Raw genomic sequence first — 15912 nt, 5'->3', positions numbered from 1 at the left:
TTTATTCAAAATCGCGATTTCTCGATTCAAAAAATAATAAAATCGAGGCAAAACATAAATTCGAATTAATCGAAAAAATCGGAAAAACCGCCCAGCCCTAATAAATAAATAAATATATAGTTTTACTATTTTGAGTATTTTGTTTTTAATGTGACTGTTATATATACATGTTACTTATCATTTGTATAATGAGATTTGCAAGCCATTTTTCATAGAATTTACTGCAAAAATAACTTTTTAAAAGTTTTTGATGTGTTTTGAAATGTTTTTGAAAGTCTGCTGAAATTATTTGATTAAAATTACAGTAAAAACAGTGATAATGTGACATATTTTAAGAATTTAAAACGGTCTTCTATTCTGAATATATTTTAAAATGTATTTTATTCCTGTGATGAAAGCTGAATTTTCATTACTCCAGTCTTCAGTGTCACATGATCCTTCAGAAATCATTTTAATATGCTGATTTGCTGCTCAAGAAACATTTCTTATTATTATCAATGTTGAAAAAACAGTTGTGCTGCTTAATATTTAATATTTTGTGCTGTTTAATAATGTGGAAACAGTGATGCAATTTTTTCAGCATTATTTGATACATAGAAAGTTCAAAAGAACAACATTTATTTGAAATAGAAATCTTTTGTAACATTCTAAATGTCTGTTCTGTCACTTTTGATCAATTTAATGTGTCCTTTCTAAATTAAAGTGTTAATTTATTTAAAAAAAATAAAATAAAAAAAATCTTACCGACCTAACTTTTGAACAGAAATGCATACACAGTTACATATTTACTTGTACTATGATTAATATTTTGGTCATACCACCCACCCTGAAATGACATACTGCAACAAAATACTTTTCTTAATCAATATTAATGTCTTGATTTCTAGTTAAAATATCACATCAAACATCCTTTAAACATGACGTACAGCATGATACTCATTGTCTCAATAAATGTATCTTGTTTTAAGGATGTTAAAATATTTATTCTGGAAAACAAGCTAACCTTGCAGCAGGACCAAATTGTTGTATTTCAGAGTTGTGGCCTTTTCACACACCTAGTTTGAGAATATCCATTGAATCTGGCCCAGAAAGTCATCCTTGGACATTGTGTGGATGAAAACTTCAGTTGCCATAGAGATTGCACATCCGCCTTCTCAAATTCACAAGGACTGTGACCAGTCAGTGTGGGAAGAAGACTTATAGTTTTCTAAATCAGCAAAATGGCACTATACATCATTTCCATCTTGTATTGATCAAGCTCTCTGCATCATTTCATTGGCGTCTTGCATGCCGCAGGCTTTCATTGATCTCCCATTATCACATTTTACCAAATCATGAACCGATATCAGCCAGCCCGATGAATCGATGTGCTTACTGAGGCATGATGGTTATGAATCGTTTGTTACTTGGCAACTAGAACCCACACACACAGGTCAAAATACAAGTACTTAAAGCGAGCCGCTTCCCAGATGGCTCTGCTCATCTGCGGAGGGTTGTGTGACAGTGGTGTGGGTTTCACTTTGATACTGTACGTGCCGATAAACAATATGAGTAAACCAGGCCCTTGGGTTTGTTCGGCCTGATATGCTTTGTGTCGTATTGTGTCACAGCTCCTGATGTGCAGAAGCATGGCGGATCCCGGCATCGGCTTACCAACATGGTCACGTGTGTGTGTGTGTGTGTTCCGGATGTAAGCCACTTTTTAAATCATCAGGCCTTGTAAATAAATGATATATTAAGTTTAAAAATCACTCAATGCATTTGTCTCCACAAGCACATGCACAAAGTTTGGTGACCCTTCTGTTTGATCGTAAGAGGAGCTGACAAAGGCTTTCGCTCCACTTGACGAGTTCTGCATCGTTCAGGGTTGCGTTCGGGTGACAAAATTGCCGGCTGAGTTTGAACAAGTGTGGCATGTGAGCCTCCCACTGCCAGCTCGCCCCAATCCATCACCGTTTAACTGGAGACGAAAAAAGCCATGGATACAGAACAATATTTAAGAAGACGACTCCTAACCAATCTAGATGTTTGCATTAGCCACTTTTTCCCTTTCGATTTCAGTCAAGAGCCTGGAATGGTTGTAGCACCCAAAGATGGACAGTTTGGTGGTCTACTGGGTGGTCTACTGATGGAGACACATCTGTCTACCGCCATTTGCTTATCTATGTAATTAATTATAATGCAAATGGCCTAAAGATAAGCATCAAGGTCCAAAATTAACATTCACCAAGCGGCAAGTAAAATTGGCTGAATACGAAGTACTTTATTAGGATCTGCAAGATTACATGGTTAGGTCAAATTATTAAAGGGATAGTTCACCCAAACATGACATTGTTTACTCACCTTCATGTTGTTCCAAACCAGTATGCATTTTTTCCCAAAGTTCTTCAAAATTAAAATATTTCAGTCATCTTTTACTCTGGCAAACAAAGATACTTGTATCTTACTTTGTTTGCCAGAGTAAATGATATATATAATTTTTTTTTATATAATAATATAAGTCAGAGATGTATTATGACTCTAAAAGAGTGCACTATTGGCATGCACTTTATCCAGTCCTGTGCCCACTCACAATTACCACTAAATTTCCTTGCTGTGCCAATATTATTTTCCAGCATCCCATCATGTCGTTCCTGTTCACATTGATTTCCATAACACCGCTAATTGGTTGCTGCTGTGTGCTTCCTGTCTTTACCACATCACATACTCTGCTGATACTGACATAATTGGATAATTGGACAAAGCCACGTTTTCAGAACTTTTGAGATGCATTACATTTTTTTCCCCACATTTTAAAGGGTTAAGAGAACTGTCATGAATTGAAGGTAATAGTTTGGCTAACATATTCCCCTGTGTGCATCTAATGTCTGACAGGAAGGAAGGCAGGTGAACTATAATGATTTAGCGGTTGCACTGTAATGTGCTCTAGCTTCCCCTGGCTTTGATACACATTCAGACAGATCAAGTTGCATAATGAATATTTTACACATGCCTGCACTGCATGCATGTATGAAAGATCCTGCCGTGCACAGGGCGAAATTGTTTTTGCCTTCACCAGCACTCTGCTCCTTTATTCTCTTGTTAATTGTCAATAGCTTGAAGTCAGGGTGGACACCTAATAACACACGAGCCGCTACGGTGGCCTCAGTTGCAAGCTGTGCAAATAATCCTCTCGTTCTTACTTTCAATATTCTGTCTTATGCTTATCTTTCTAAATGTAATGTTTTTCCAGTTTTAATTTACGTAGTGAGGTCGATTGACATGTCAAAAACTACATTTATATACAGCGTGATGGTAACCACTGACTACAGGTAGCTTTTGTAAGTATTTTTGCTATTCATTCTCTACAAAGGTATTTGAATACATTATTAAATAAAAACCTCTAAGCCTTGAGCCAAACCATCCATCTCCAATATATTTCACAATCAAGGTGCTTGAAACTCAGCAAAAAACAAAGGTACAATACTGTATATTTAACATCTTTTATGAAGCAATGAACTACTCATCCCATAATTGATCAAAGAAATCAACAGTATAGTATGAAACAATTGACTATAATTAAAGTAACTCATAAGTATAAAATACCTTATTATTGGAAGTTTATTGCATTCATACAGAGCCACTTGATTACATAATTTGCAATGCTTTATGGGAATGGCTGCTCACTTCTGAGCTCTTTTGCTCTGATTTAGTTTCATCGACTTCTCTGATTGATGGATCTTCGGGAATTGTTATTCTTTACAGAAACTGCTGCAAATAAACGTTGTTGTTATAATCACTAAAATGATTTAGCGGTTGCTTCAACTGAACCAGAGTAAAACGGAGATTATGTTTTTTGGCCCTGCCAGAGGATGCTTAGGTATGTCCACGTATTTGGGCGCATGGTCCGATTATTGCCTTGACCAAATAAGGAACTTGGGTGTTGTGTTTGACTCAGAGCTGAAATTTGACAAGAAATTTGCTGTGGTTAAGAGTTGTTTTTTCCAGATTAGGTCTATTGCTCGACTAAAGCCTATTTTATCAAGAAAAGTCTTAGAGAAGGTTATTAATGCCTTTGTTTTGTCTCGTCTGGACCATTGCAATGTGTTGTATGTGGAGTCCTGCCAGAACACTATTTCACATTTGCAATTAGTTCAGAATGCAGTGGCTAGGCTGCAAGTGGATGCTAAGAAAAGTCATCATATCTCTCCTACTTTGGCTTCTCTCAAGTGGCTACCAGTGAACTACAGGATAAAATATAAAATTCTGTTGTTTGTTTTTAATCCAGTACATGGGATAGCCCCTGTCACGTGTCTGAGGTCATTGCCTTTCATCAAGCACCTAGGCCTGTAAGATCCAATAATAATTTATTGCTTACTGTCCCTCGTACTCATTTAAAGTTAAAAGGGGATCAGGCCTTTGCTGTTGCAGGTCTGAGGCTGTGGAATAGTCTTCCTCAGGAACTTCGAGAGGTCTCATCTTTAAATGCTTTTAAAGTTGAAATCAGAAGCTACTTCTTGTCTTTAGCCTTTGAGAGGGTGGGCTAGTCTTTGTTGTTTTAGTAAGCTGTGTGTTGTTTTAATGAAGTGTTTCTTGATTGTACAGCACTTTGGTCTGCAGGTGCAGTTGTAAAGTGCTTTATAAATAAAGTGAACGAATGAATGAATAATCACATTGACTTTGGTTTTACCGAAGCTATTTCATCGCTTAATATCATCGGATACTTGAAAGCTGTATACACTTCAAAAGTTTGAGATCAGTAAGGGTTTTTTATTGAAAGTAATGATGCTGAAAATTCAGCTTTGACATCATAGACATTTAAAAATATATTAATATATATATTTATTATTATTATTTATTATTTAAAGAAATATAATTAAAGGATTAAAGGGATTTAAGGGAATAAAGAAGAAAGGTCTAACTATAGCCTATAGTTGTGAAGTAGTCCATTTAAACTCTTTATATTTTTTTATGTCTAATGTCTTGTCTTGTCATATTCGATTATGAATGACATCATTTAAATGATAACATATTTTCAAGTCAAAATGGAGAAATTTCATAAAGCTAAGTAGTTTGCATCTCTGTATGTTACTGTGGGTCGTTAGACATCCATCATAAAACAGTTGTGAAATATTAAATGTTTAGCTACTTACCACGCATGCACTCTTTCACTGCGAAAACTAAAAGTGTTGCATTGAAATTCACACTCGTCTTCAGTGAATAGTAAGCCCGCGTTCTTTGATCTGATTGGCTGACATTTTGACGTTGATGAGCGCTATTAGACCGTTGAGGCAGACCAGCCTAAAAATGGTCAATTTGGCCATTTCCAATTATTGGAGGGGACTTGTCAATGCCTATGGTGGTTACGGCCCTAGTGTACATTATCGGTAAATGCGTGGAGAAAATGAATGGGATTTTTACTTTGAAAATAAAACTTCTGTTTAAAAGCATTTGCAGCTTAGCTGCGTGCAATTAAAAAGCAAAAATAAGAAATACAAATTAAAATAATGTTGAAAGTAGAGCAAATATTAGTAAGAATATGAACAAAAATTATCAGTGTAGTGCAAACCCTCCCACTTTCTCTCTTTCTTTTGGTCACATTCTGTGTTTCTGTACTCTCTCTTTCAGCTCCTCGTTTGCTCCTCCCATCCTCTCGTACTCGTTCACTCACGCTCTGCCTCTTTGTGTCTGAATGCACTTGTAAGTTTAATCTCGGCTGAGGAGGAGGAGGAGCACCAATGCATGTTAGGTATCTCAGTAGCTGACGGATACAGTGCTCACAGGGGGAGACATGAGAAGACATCTTATCCATTGATGCATTAATTTGTTGTTTTATGTGTGCTGCCACTGCCAAGTGATCTGAAGCACTGAGCTGAGATTACAAAGAAACCAGCTAGTGTGTTTGGATATGCACTGCCTTTGATCAGGGCTGAAACAAGGATTCGAATGCAAAGAAAAAACTTGAAAACCTGAAAAAGGAAATTAAGACTAGGACTGTGGACATTGTACTCTATTAAAGCCTCTGACGTGAGAATATATGTGACATGGGAGCCGTGCAGGTGGTCTTGAGCAACAGCCAGTTTGATAATCGAGCTGTGAAGTTCACGTGCCGGTCGGGGAAGCATTGAAATGGGATTCGCGGGCATCGCTGAAGACTGCTTTATCAGGTCTTTGCCAGTCTAGTTGAGCAAGTCAGGCTTCAGTTGGATCAGCCTTCCTGTTATTCGCCTCCTTTTAGTGAGGTCTGTGAGCAGGAGTTGTACAGTTCAGCAGGACTGAGAAACTTTTAAGTTTGCTCTCCAGAGGATCTGAATCTGACTTCTCTATTTGTTTTTTGGAGTCTGCACTCTTTCATTGAATTTTTTCTGTGATAACCGTGCATCCTCTGAGACAGGATGCAGGTGTCATTTGTTTGCACGGACCACCGGTCCATGAGCCGTAGCACGGATGACAGGCTCAATCGACAAAATGCTAACAGTCCGAGCACTGGTACCCGAAGCAAGTTCAAAGCTGTGGCCATGGTGGCCAGGAGCCTTGGGCAGCTGTCGGTCCAGAGCGTACCCTCTTCAAGTGACCAGAGCATAAGAACTGGCATGAAATATAGGTAGGAAAAATAAAACCATTTGCATCATTTTGACAGAATATTCTTTATAAGGAAATGCTGAATGGTCCTATCAGGTTCAATAGTATAGTAATTGCCATATGCTGGTGCCTATACTTCAACAAAGTGCTTTGATTGCATATAATGAAATCAGTCAAATCAATTTGACTATTACTCTTCAAATCATACTGCAAATGCAGCTTTAACTGTTGAAGAATAATGGCTACAGGTTTTCTCAGTCATTTTAACACAATTGAGCCTCTGGCAAAATAGATTCATATTCCTGCATTGCTGCTATCAGCTTTTCCATGAAATTTCCAGGGCTTTTTGTCCTCATAGATTTACTGCACAACTGCTGACATATGCGTCTTATAATCATTCTCTTAGGTGTTCATAATATACAATAGTGTTATATAATTCCATTATATAATTTTATGCCATTTTTGTATTTTCATTATTTCCAAGAGTTCATTCTTCTATGTTTCATGAAATGCAAATCAAATTGAACATTTTTTACATTCATTAGCAACAAACCTGCAAGTATTTGTTAATTTACATAATGACTGCTAGATAAACTGCCAGATTGCTTTCAGCTGTCATATTCATTTGCAAAAATAAAAATTCTTATAACAGCTCTTAATGGAGGCGTGTGATCTTTCTTTCCTGTTTGAAATCAGGATTGCAAAGCGATTTTGTTGTCAGAGGCTCCAATTTATGTCAGGCTTAATATTCGCTCCTGTAGAGCGAGAGAGTTAGCTAGACCTTGTTAATTTCATTTATTCATTTATGCATTCATCATGAATTAATTCATGCAATGTCACTGTCCTGAAGCTTCATCTTCCCATTTTAAAGAAATCTTCATTAACATTGTTGTTCCAAACCAATATGACTGTTTTCTATGGGATGCATTAAAAATAAAGAAAGAAAGCTGTTTGCACAGCTCTTTCTGTACAACGATAGTGACCATATCTTTCAAGCTCCAAAAAAATAAATAAACAATAAAAAAATACCATAAATAGAATAAAAATCTCATAGAAGTACATCTGACTTGCGCACAGTATTCTAGGTGTTCTGAAGGGATACAGTAACTTTTTTTTGAGGAACAATTAAAATTCAAGATGTCGTTCATTAATAGTTCACTGATAGTTATTAGTCTCTCTCTCTCTCGCTATATATGGAAGTGCTTACCATAAACTATTCTTCTAAAATGTCTATGTACAGCATATGGATTTGGAATGATTTAAAGGGATAGTTCACCCAAAAATGAAAATTCTGTCATTTACTCACCCTCAAGTTGTTTCAAACCCGTAAGACTTTGAAGATATGAAGATATTTTTAATAAAATCTGAGCGATTTCTGTACCTCCGTTGACAGCTACGCAACTACCACTTTGACGCTTCAAAAAGTTCATAAAGAGATCGTAAAACTAATCCATATGAATTGAGTGGTTTAGTTCAAATTTTCTGAAGAGAAATGATCACTTTATATGATGAACAGATTGAATTTAGGCTTTTATTCACATATAAACATTCATCAATCAGTTGTGGTAAACGGAAGCTCAATCATACTTTCTAGACGTGCGAGAACCAATGAGGTTCATTTTTGCGCATCAAGCAGGTTTGGTTGAACTTCTGTTCATGTTCGCTGTTCAATGTTAATATGTGAATAAAAGCCTAAATTCAATCTGTTCATCATATAAAGCAATTTAATTTTTGGGTGAACTATGCCTTTAAGTGAGAGGATTCTTTCTGTTGTTCTACATTCTCTGAGGCAAGCAGTATTTGATTCCAGCACCTTCTGTTGTCTTGAGCTTTAGATCTTTATAGAGTGATTCCCCCAATGCCAATAGTCAAAGATCCTTCCGGCTCTTAGAAGCCCCCCATATTGACTGCAAGGTCAGCATCTGATCTTCTGCCAGAGGATGTGTGTCTGTGTGGATAAACTAGAGCATCTTCTCTAATGAAACTCAGAGCGACCCAATCGAGCCCTGCCAGACGCTACTGTGAACGTGTTCTTTGTGACTACATGTATATGTGATGAAAGTCTGTGGGCAGTGTCTTAGAGCTTCTTTGTGTGTTTGTTTATGTGTGTTTGAGAACTGTGCCCAAATACCCAGAGGAAGAAACAGCCCGGGACTCACTGCTCTCTTGTCAGGGTGAGTTTCAATGATGTGCCATATTAAGTCCCTAGAGCTGTTGATAGCAGAAGTGGGCCATTGCACTCAAGGTTCAAGAAACTTTAGCACAGGAAGTTACATCACAGACCACTTTTAATGCAATATAATGATTGTGCTATGAAGAGAAAACAAGCTGCTGGCTACTAGAACTACAGGTTAAGGATGTTCATACCACATTCCTGGGAAAATAAATGTGTGTTTCAGTATGATTAGCTTTTAACTCTGTACTCTCAAATGGATAAAAGTCCTTCCAGTCCTGTTTTTCAGGATTCACTCTGGCAGACCGGCACCTTTGTCTCACCTAGTGTAATTTTCTTTAGTCAGTTCCAATCACAATCTCATTCTGCCCAGGTGAATCGAAGCAGACAGGGCCATTGTAAAGAGAGAAGAGTGGAGGGGGGCTTTCAATTAACCAGCGTCTTTCCCAGTCCAGCTTGTGCAGTATTACTCTGGTCTCTCCACCGTTGGATAGACAAAGGCATTGTACCGGTGGGTGTGGAATTGGGAATGCTGCCATATCGTAGATTGAAGTAGCTTGACATGACTGCCTTATCTTATCCTCGCTCTATGTGGAGATGCTTCAGTTTAGCTGTGCAGACAAGGCTCCGGTCTGGATTCAATTAATGATTTAGGTCATTTATTTATATTCTGCAAAATGAATCTGTTTTGATGAAACATGCAAATGGATTTAAGTCAACACAAAATGTGTTCTCAACCAGATTTGCTTTCACAAATAAAACAGCCTTGGTGACATCAGCTGAAAAGGAGGTGAAGCAACTTATATTTTTGATTAAATATTGCAAAGGCAAACTATTTATTGGAATAACACGCACTGATGAATCATGCTTTTAAAAAGATCTGGAGGCTCTTTGGCCATTAGCATTATTAAAATTGACTTTGGCTGACTGGGTGCAGATTGATTTCAAGGATTTCTGTCATTTACAATTGTCATTTACTTTTTTAACATTATAAAATTCTTTACTCTCACTTTTGATTTAATGCAGCTTGATTTCAATTAATGCAACTATATAGTTATGATCCCATAGAAGGCCATACAAACAAAATATTGTCATTTAGTCTAAAGGTGCTTGCACACTGAGTACGAAATTTTCACACAATAAAAAAAAATAAAATAAGACCTCACGTTGTGTCAATCACGTTTACACACTGCCTCCGAAACTTTTGTCCGTCATAAAAAATTTTGGATCGGGTTCAATTTTCTGCTATTTTCGCATCCTTAGCAAGCATTTTGAGAGGTGTTTTGACAATTCAGAGCTACAAGCGAACACCAAAATCCAGAATGGCGTCTGACAAGTTGATCCATCTCGTCTCGCAGACAAAGAAAGTGCGGAATACAAAGAGACAGAATATAGACAGATTGCTAGCAAAGGATCAAACTGAGCCACTGACATCCTGAAATAAACTTTGAATCGCTCGGGATAATCCCGCAGCTCCTTGATAAGGAGGTGGAACTCTCCTTCCTCGCTACGCAATCTCTGAATTGGATAGACCCAATATTTCCTCTTTTTTTTTTTTTTTTTTTTTTTTTTTTTTTAAGAAGAGAGAGGACAACAAAATCATCCTCATTGTAGCTTGTCTTCTTTTTAAGAAGAGAGAGGACAACAAAATCATCCTCATTGCTTGAAGACTCCATTTTGTATTGTTTTGCAAATTTTTTTCCCAACAGATTAATTAATACGCGTCAGACTCTGTGTGCAAGGTTTCTGTGACATTTTTAGGATGACAAATACGAAAAAACACAATTTTGCACTCAGTGTGCAAGGACCTTAACTGTATAATTTCTAACAGTTAATTCTAACAATGAGATTGTGATACTATTATTAATGTAGGTTTAATGTAAAAGGTTTCAGTGTTTATGACTTGTATAACTGAGATGCACCAAATACACTTAAATAGCATGTGTGAAGCATAATTGGAAGTTCTGAGATGAAAAAGTGTTGAGAAATATAAGACAGCGCAGCAAGTGTTAAAGTGTTAAGGCGTTAAAGAGTAGGCGTGTTGAGCGATTTTATTGCACTTCTGGATTTCACTATAACTGATACTACCTTCAGTTCAGACTCACTCCCACATGAAATAATGCCTGATGAATGTTTGTGAGGAACAAACAGCAGCCTTTGCTTCTACAAAGCCACACAATACCACTATAAATGCTATAAATGTCTCACATGTGCATTTCTATTTAAGGCTTGAGGAGTGTGTATGTGTAATCCTTCACTCTGATAACGGATGTTTTTTTTATGCCTCTGAACTAAGGATGGATGGCTGTATGTTCTGCTCTCTGTGCAGTGCTGATAGCTTTTAATTAAGGCTTGCATGTTTGTGCTTTAAGAACGTGTTGATTCTCACTGGCAGCAGAATGTCGTTTTCATTGCGTTCTAGGAATAGATTTATTAATCCCGACAGGGCTCTACCAGAAATAAACGCTTTTATTCATCTACCTGCTAATTTGTGTTGTGTTGATGTGGTGGACTACATGTTTTTGCCTTAGAAATGGCTTGAAACCTTTAGTAATACTCATGTTCAGAGAATAAAATAAGAACAATTTTAATGCTGTGCTAGGAGAGGAAATATCCATTCATTCAATTATAAAGCACATTTGCAGTTTTTGGCTCTAGGGTAAACGTACCTATTAAGCTCAAGTACCCATTAAGCACACCACCATCTTTGAGCTCAGATTATAAAAAGAAAAAATAATGTATTATCCTACTTGATGTCTTAACCAATTGATGTGTTTGTTTCTACATACCTCCTGTAATTTCAAGAAAATCAGACCATTGCACACTGAGATATGGGTATCCATGTGTTTACACTGTCTGGCGGCCATTTTGAAAGCTGTCTGAAAACTTTCACCAAAAGAGGAGCCTCTTAAATGTGCATTTTTAAGGTGGTTTAGCCTTTTTTGGGGGTAGTTATAACTACTTACTGCAAAATTAAGAGATTAATGTTTAGACTTTTGCATAGTATAACCTGGAACCTGCATGTGGAAAATTATTACAGTTAGATCTAAAAGATAGTTTTAGCAACATAGCGCAGATGCTACAGAACATAGTTAGCCTACTAGCTGTATAAGATTGTTTGCTACACTAATATATTACTTTTCAGGCATTACTGGCTTGTACTTTTAAATCCGTAATATTATACATTTACAGTTTATTGATGGTCTGTGGTTTTAAACTGCTGCAATTTTTAAAGACTTCATATTATTGTTAGGTGAGCTTAAGGTGTGATATGAAAGGTTTTTAGCTTAAGGTTTTACTATGAAAATCACACTGCTTCAGAGTGACATCAATAAGAAAAAGTATAATTTCATAGATATTGTCAATAATAGTTGTTCATATTAAAATATGTATAAACTTAACACATGACCTAGATTATTTATTTATCAAAATTGTGTCCTTTAAATTGAATGTAATATTTATTAATTAAAAATTGTTGCTGCTCCAATTTAATCTCAGTGTGCTCCCTTTAAGCTCATCCACATTAAACGTCTAAGTAAATACTTCATAAACAGACTTTAAATATTAACTGATGGTTGTCACTTTAAGTTAATCTTTATAAAATGATTAATAACTTATTTTCACAGCCTTAAAGGGTTGGTTCACCCAAAAATAAAAATTACCCCATGATTTACTCACCATCAAGTTATCCTAGGTGTATCCTCAGACTAGTACAATCGGAGTTATATTAACATTTTTGATAATAAATGTCCTGGCTCTTCCAAGCTTTATAATGACAGTAAATAGAGGATGAGATTTTGAAGCCCAAAAAAGTGCGACCATCCATAATAAAAGATATCCACATGGCTCCAGGGGTTAATAAGGGCCTTCTGAAGCAAAGCGATGCATTTGTGTAAGAAAAATATCCATATTTAAAACTTTTAAAACTAAAATAACTAGCTTCCGACAGACGGCCGTACACATCGATTTACGGCGAAAGAGTGAATGCATGACTTGACACATGACATAATGACGGAAGCGCAGAGGATAGAGCAAAGCAAAACACGGGTCATGAATTAGAATATATAACTGATCAAATTGAATGCCTTGTTGCTTGATTTTAGTGTTCTGTTTGTTTGTTTTGTGATTGACTCTGTACCTTCAAATAAAAAAATAAAAAATCAATTCTTTAAAAAGGTTGTTTAAAATAAACAAGAATTTTTAATAAAACATGTTGTGAGCTTAATGGCAACAGGGGTGTGCTTAAAGGGTACAAAAATGTACCCATTAAGCACAGCCAGACTTTTTGCATTTGTTGATGTACATCTTAATTATAACGCTTTTGTCATTTAAAATAAAATTAAATATTGTGTGAGAGATTTATATTTTATTTTAACATAACTTCTTGTACTGAAATCAATATCCTGTGCGCTAAAAATGTCTCAATATAGATTTTGGTGAGCTTAATAGGTACGTTTACCCTATTTACTTTTTTTTTAATGCATGTTTCTGGTTTTCTTATTGAACACAACTCATTAGTGCACATATTTCTGAAAGAAAATGTTGCTAAAAACATTGCTGAAATGATTTCAGTTTTAGCTGATGTCACCAAGGGTGCTTAAGTTTCAGCCAGTGTGTTCCAGCAGTGTTGCAGACGGGTACTAATCAATACTTTACATTACTGAAGTAAAATTGGCTGCAAAGTTTCATATTGGCTTTCAGTTATCTGTGTTGGTCATTTTGCATGTGAGAAGCTATTGAGATTAACTGGTTAAAGGGGGGGGTATCACACACAGTTTCTGCCAATCTCATGTTAATCTTGAGTACCTATAGAGTAGTAGTGCATTCTTCATATCTCCAAAAAGTCTGTAGTTTTATCATATTCATATAAGATACCTACGCTGTACCGAGTCTTTCCGAAAACAGCCGTGCTCCTGGAGGCATGCCGTGTGAGCGGAGCTAAAGAGTGACGAGTATGCGCAGCTTTTGCGTAGCGATCGTCTGCAAGCTATCAATGGTCAGCTAAACATGTATTTAAACACACACAATACACCATCGCATTATACATGGATAACTTTTGAATCACTATAATGGGTATAGCATATAGTGAATGATGAATAATGAATTTATGACTTCACTATGTTCGTGTTGTTTACATAATATGCACTTAGGCGCCAATTGCCAACAAAACAGACATTTGAAGCAGTTTTACTTATCACCTGCGGTTCCGACTCATGACCGGGATCATTACCGCTGTGACCGCTCCATCTTTCAGTTTCAAACGATCTGTAACTCCAGCGTAGAACTGGGCCTTGTTTATGAAACCATAAGCGCCGATCCTGAGGGCTCGAGCAGCCACAGAAAAACACAAGATATTCTCCATTCATTTTAACCAATAAAAAAGTGATTGCAACTGTCAGTTTCTATGGTTATTTTAATAACAAATATCGAGAGCGCATCAATGTAATGCGTGAGCACAAAACTCTCCGCTCCACTTAACACTGGGTTCTTTGGGAAGCAAGGTTATCTTTCCTTCATAACCAAAAACACACTTCTTTGGCGACATTGTTGATTTCGTGAAGTCCTGTTACCTGTGCAGCGCTGCTGACGACTTCCGTAAAACCGAACGCGTGTTGATGGGCATGCTCTTGCTCTCTCGCTCTGGTCGACGTGCGCGCGCGCGCTCTTCTGGGAGAAGTGTTCATACAAGGAATTCCGACCTTTATGAAGTCATACAGGCCCATACTCGAAAAAAAGACTGCGATGTTTATGAGGATTTGGAAGAGTATTTTTGGCACAGAAACGTCCAACTCAAATGTCATACGTCAAACTTTGGCCATGTTTAGCATGAGAATCCAACGCTTTAACAGTGTAAATAAATCAGAATACATGAAATAGCATTATCTCTCCCCCCCCCTTAAAATTACACAGTTACACTGAATGACAATATTTTGTTTATGACCTTCTATGGGTGTTATTTGAGGCCTCCATAAAGGGTGTTATTCATTAAATTTAACTTAATAAACTGTTGTCATGTTAAAGCAAAATACACAACGTACAGCTCTTAAATTTTGTTCTTTATTGCAATGTTTTGTTCTGAAAGCTCATTTCAGATAGTTTATCTGAATATTATGTACTCTGTGTGTGTGTGTGTGTGTGAGATAGATAGATATATATATATATATATATATATATACATACATACATACATACATACATTATATATATATATATATATATATATATATATTATGTATGTGTGTATATGTATATATATATAATATATATAATATATATATATATATATATATATACCTACTATAAAAATGGTAAATAAGACTAAATGCAGCCTTTGTGAACATGAGACATCTCTCAAAAACATTAAAGGGGGCCTATTATGCCCCTTTTGACAAGATGTAAGTCTCTGGTACAAGTCTCTGGTGTTTCCAGAATGTGTCTGTGAAGTTTCAGCTCAAAATACCCCACAGATCATTTATTATAGCTTGTCAAATTTGCCCCTATTTGGGTGTGAGCAAAAACACGCAGTTTTTGTGTGTGTCCCTTTAAATGCAAATGAGCTGCTGCTCCCGGCCTCCTTTCCAGAAGAGGGCGGAGCTTTAACAGCTCACACTTCAGTTGCTCAACAACAACAAAGCTGGAGAATCTCACGCAGCCAAAATGAGGATTGTTAGTAACGGTGTTCAGCCTTACATTGTTCAAACCGGAGTCGGACACTGATGGAGAGACTCAGGAAAAAGTTACAACCTTTAGAATGAAACTGGACGTTTCTGAATGGTTAGTGGATAAATTTATGTAGCTGCTGTGGAGTTGATTCAAGTAGCATGTGCCGTCATGTTATTCTTTTGTACAAATCCAGTGTTGATTTGACCCTCGTTTGTGAAGCAGTCCGGCGTAAAATGATGGCATGGCAACAACACTCTACTACAACAACTCTTTCTCTTCTCTAAAGCAGCCCCACATGGCCTCACCCCCTTTGTTGCGTGTTCCCGGGGGCGGGGTTTATGTCAAATTTGTGGTTTGTGATGTCACCAGCCAATTGTGTAAAACTTTGTGAACGATGGGCGCTCCAATTCTGCAGATCTTCGGAGGGTTCTGTGAAATTGTGCACGTGCAGATTCTGTGTGGGCCGCTTCATAACCTTGATAATGGTAACATGAACTCTTATTCACAAAGTGTGT

General features: G+C 36.8%; 1 protein-coding gene across 6 annotated transcripts in view; it reads left to right on the top strand.

Annotated features, from left to right (window-relative positions):
* kcnab2a (potassium voltage-gated channel subfamily A regulatory beta subunit 2a) overlaps positions 1–15912 on the top strand; it is a 118418-nt gene that overhangs the window by 68518 nt on the left and 33988 nt on the right. Inside the window, exon 1 of one of the 6 annotated variants that reach the window (XM_051912826.1) lies at positions 5684–6583. The exons of the other annotated variants lie outside the window; for them this stretch is intronic. Within the exon in view, the coding sequence (XP_051768786.1) occupies positions 6375–6583 (209 nt within the window). The 5' untranslated portion in view covers positions 5684–6374. Of the gene's footprint in view, positions 1–5683; positions 6584–15912 lie in introns of those variants that run through there. 6 annotated transcript variants of the gene reach the window in all.

This window comes from Ctenopharyngodon idella, chromosome 11 (genome assembly GCF_019924925.1).
Source record: "Ctenopharyngodon idella isolate HZGC_01 chromosome 11, HZGC01, whole genome shotgun sequence".
NCBI lineage: Eukaryota > Metazoa > Chordata > Actinopteri > Cypriniformes > Xenocyprididae > Ctenopharyngodon > Ctenopharyngodon idella.
Note: the sequence above shows the minus strand (reverse complement) of the source record. Positions and strands in the feature narration are given on the sequence as shown.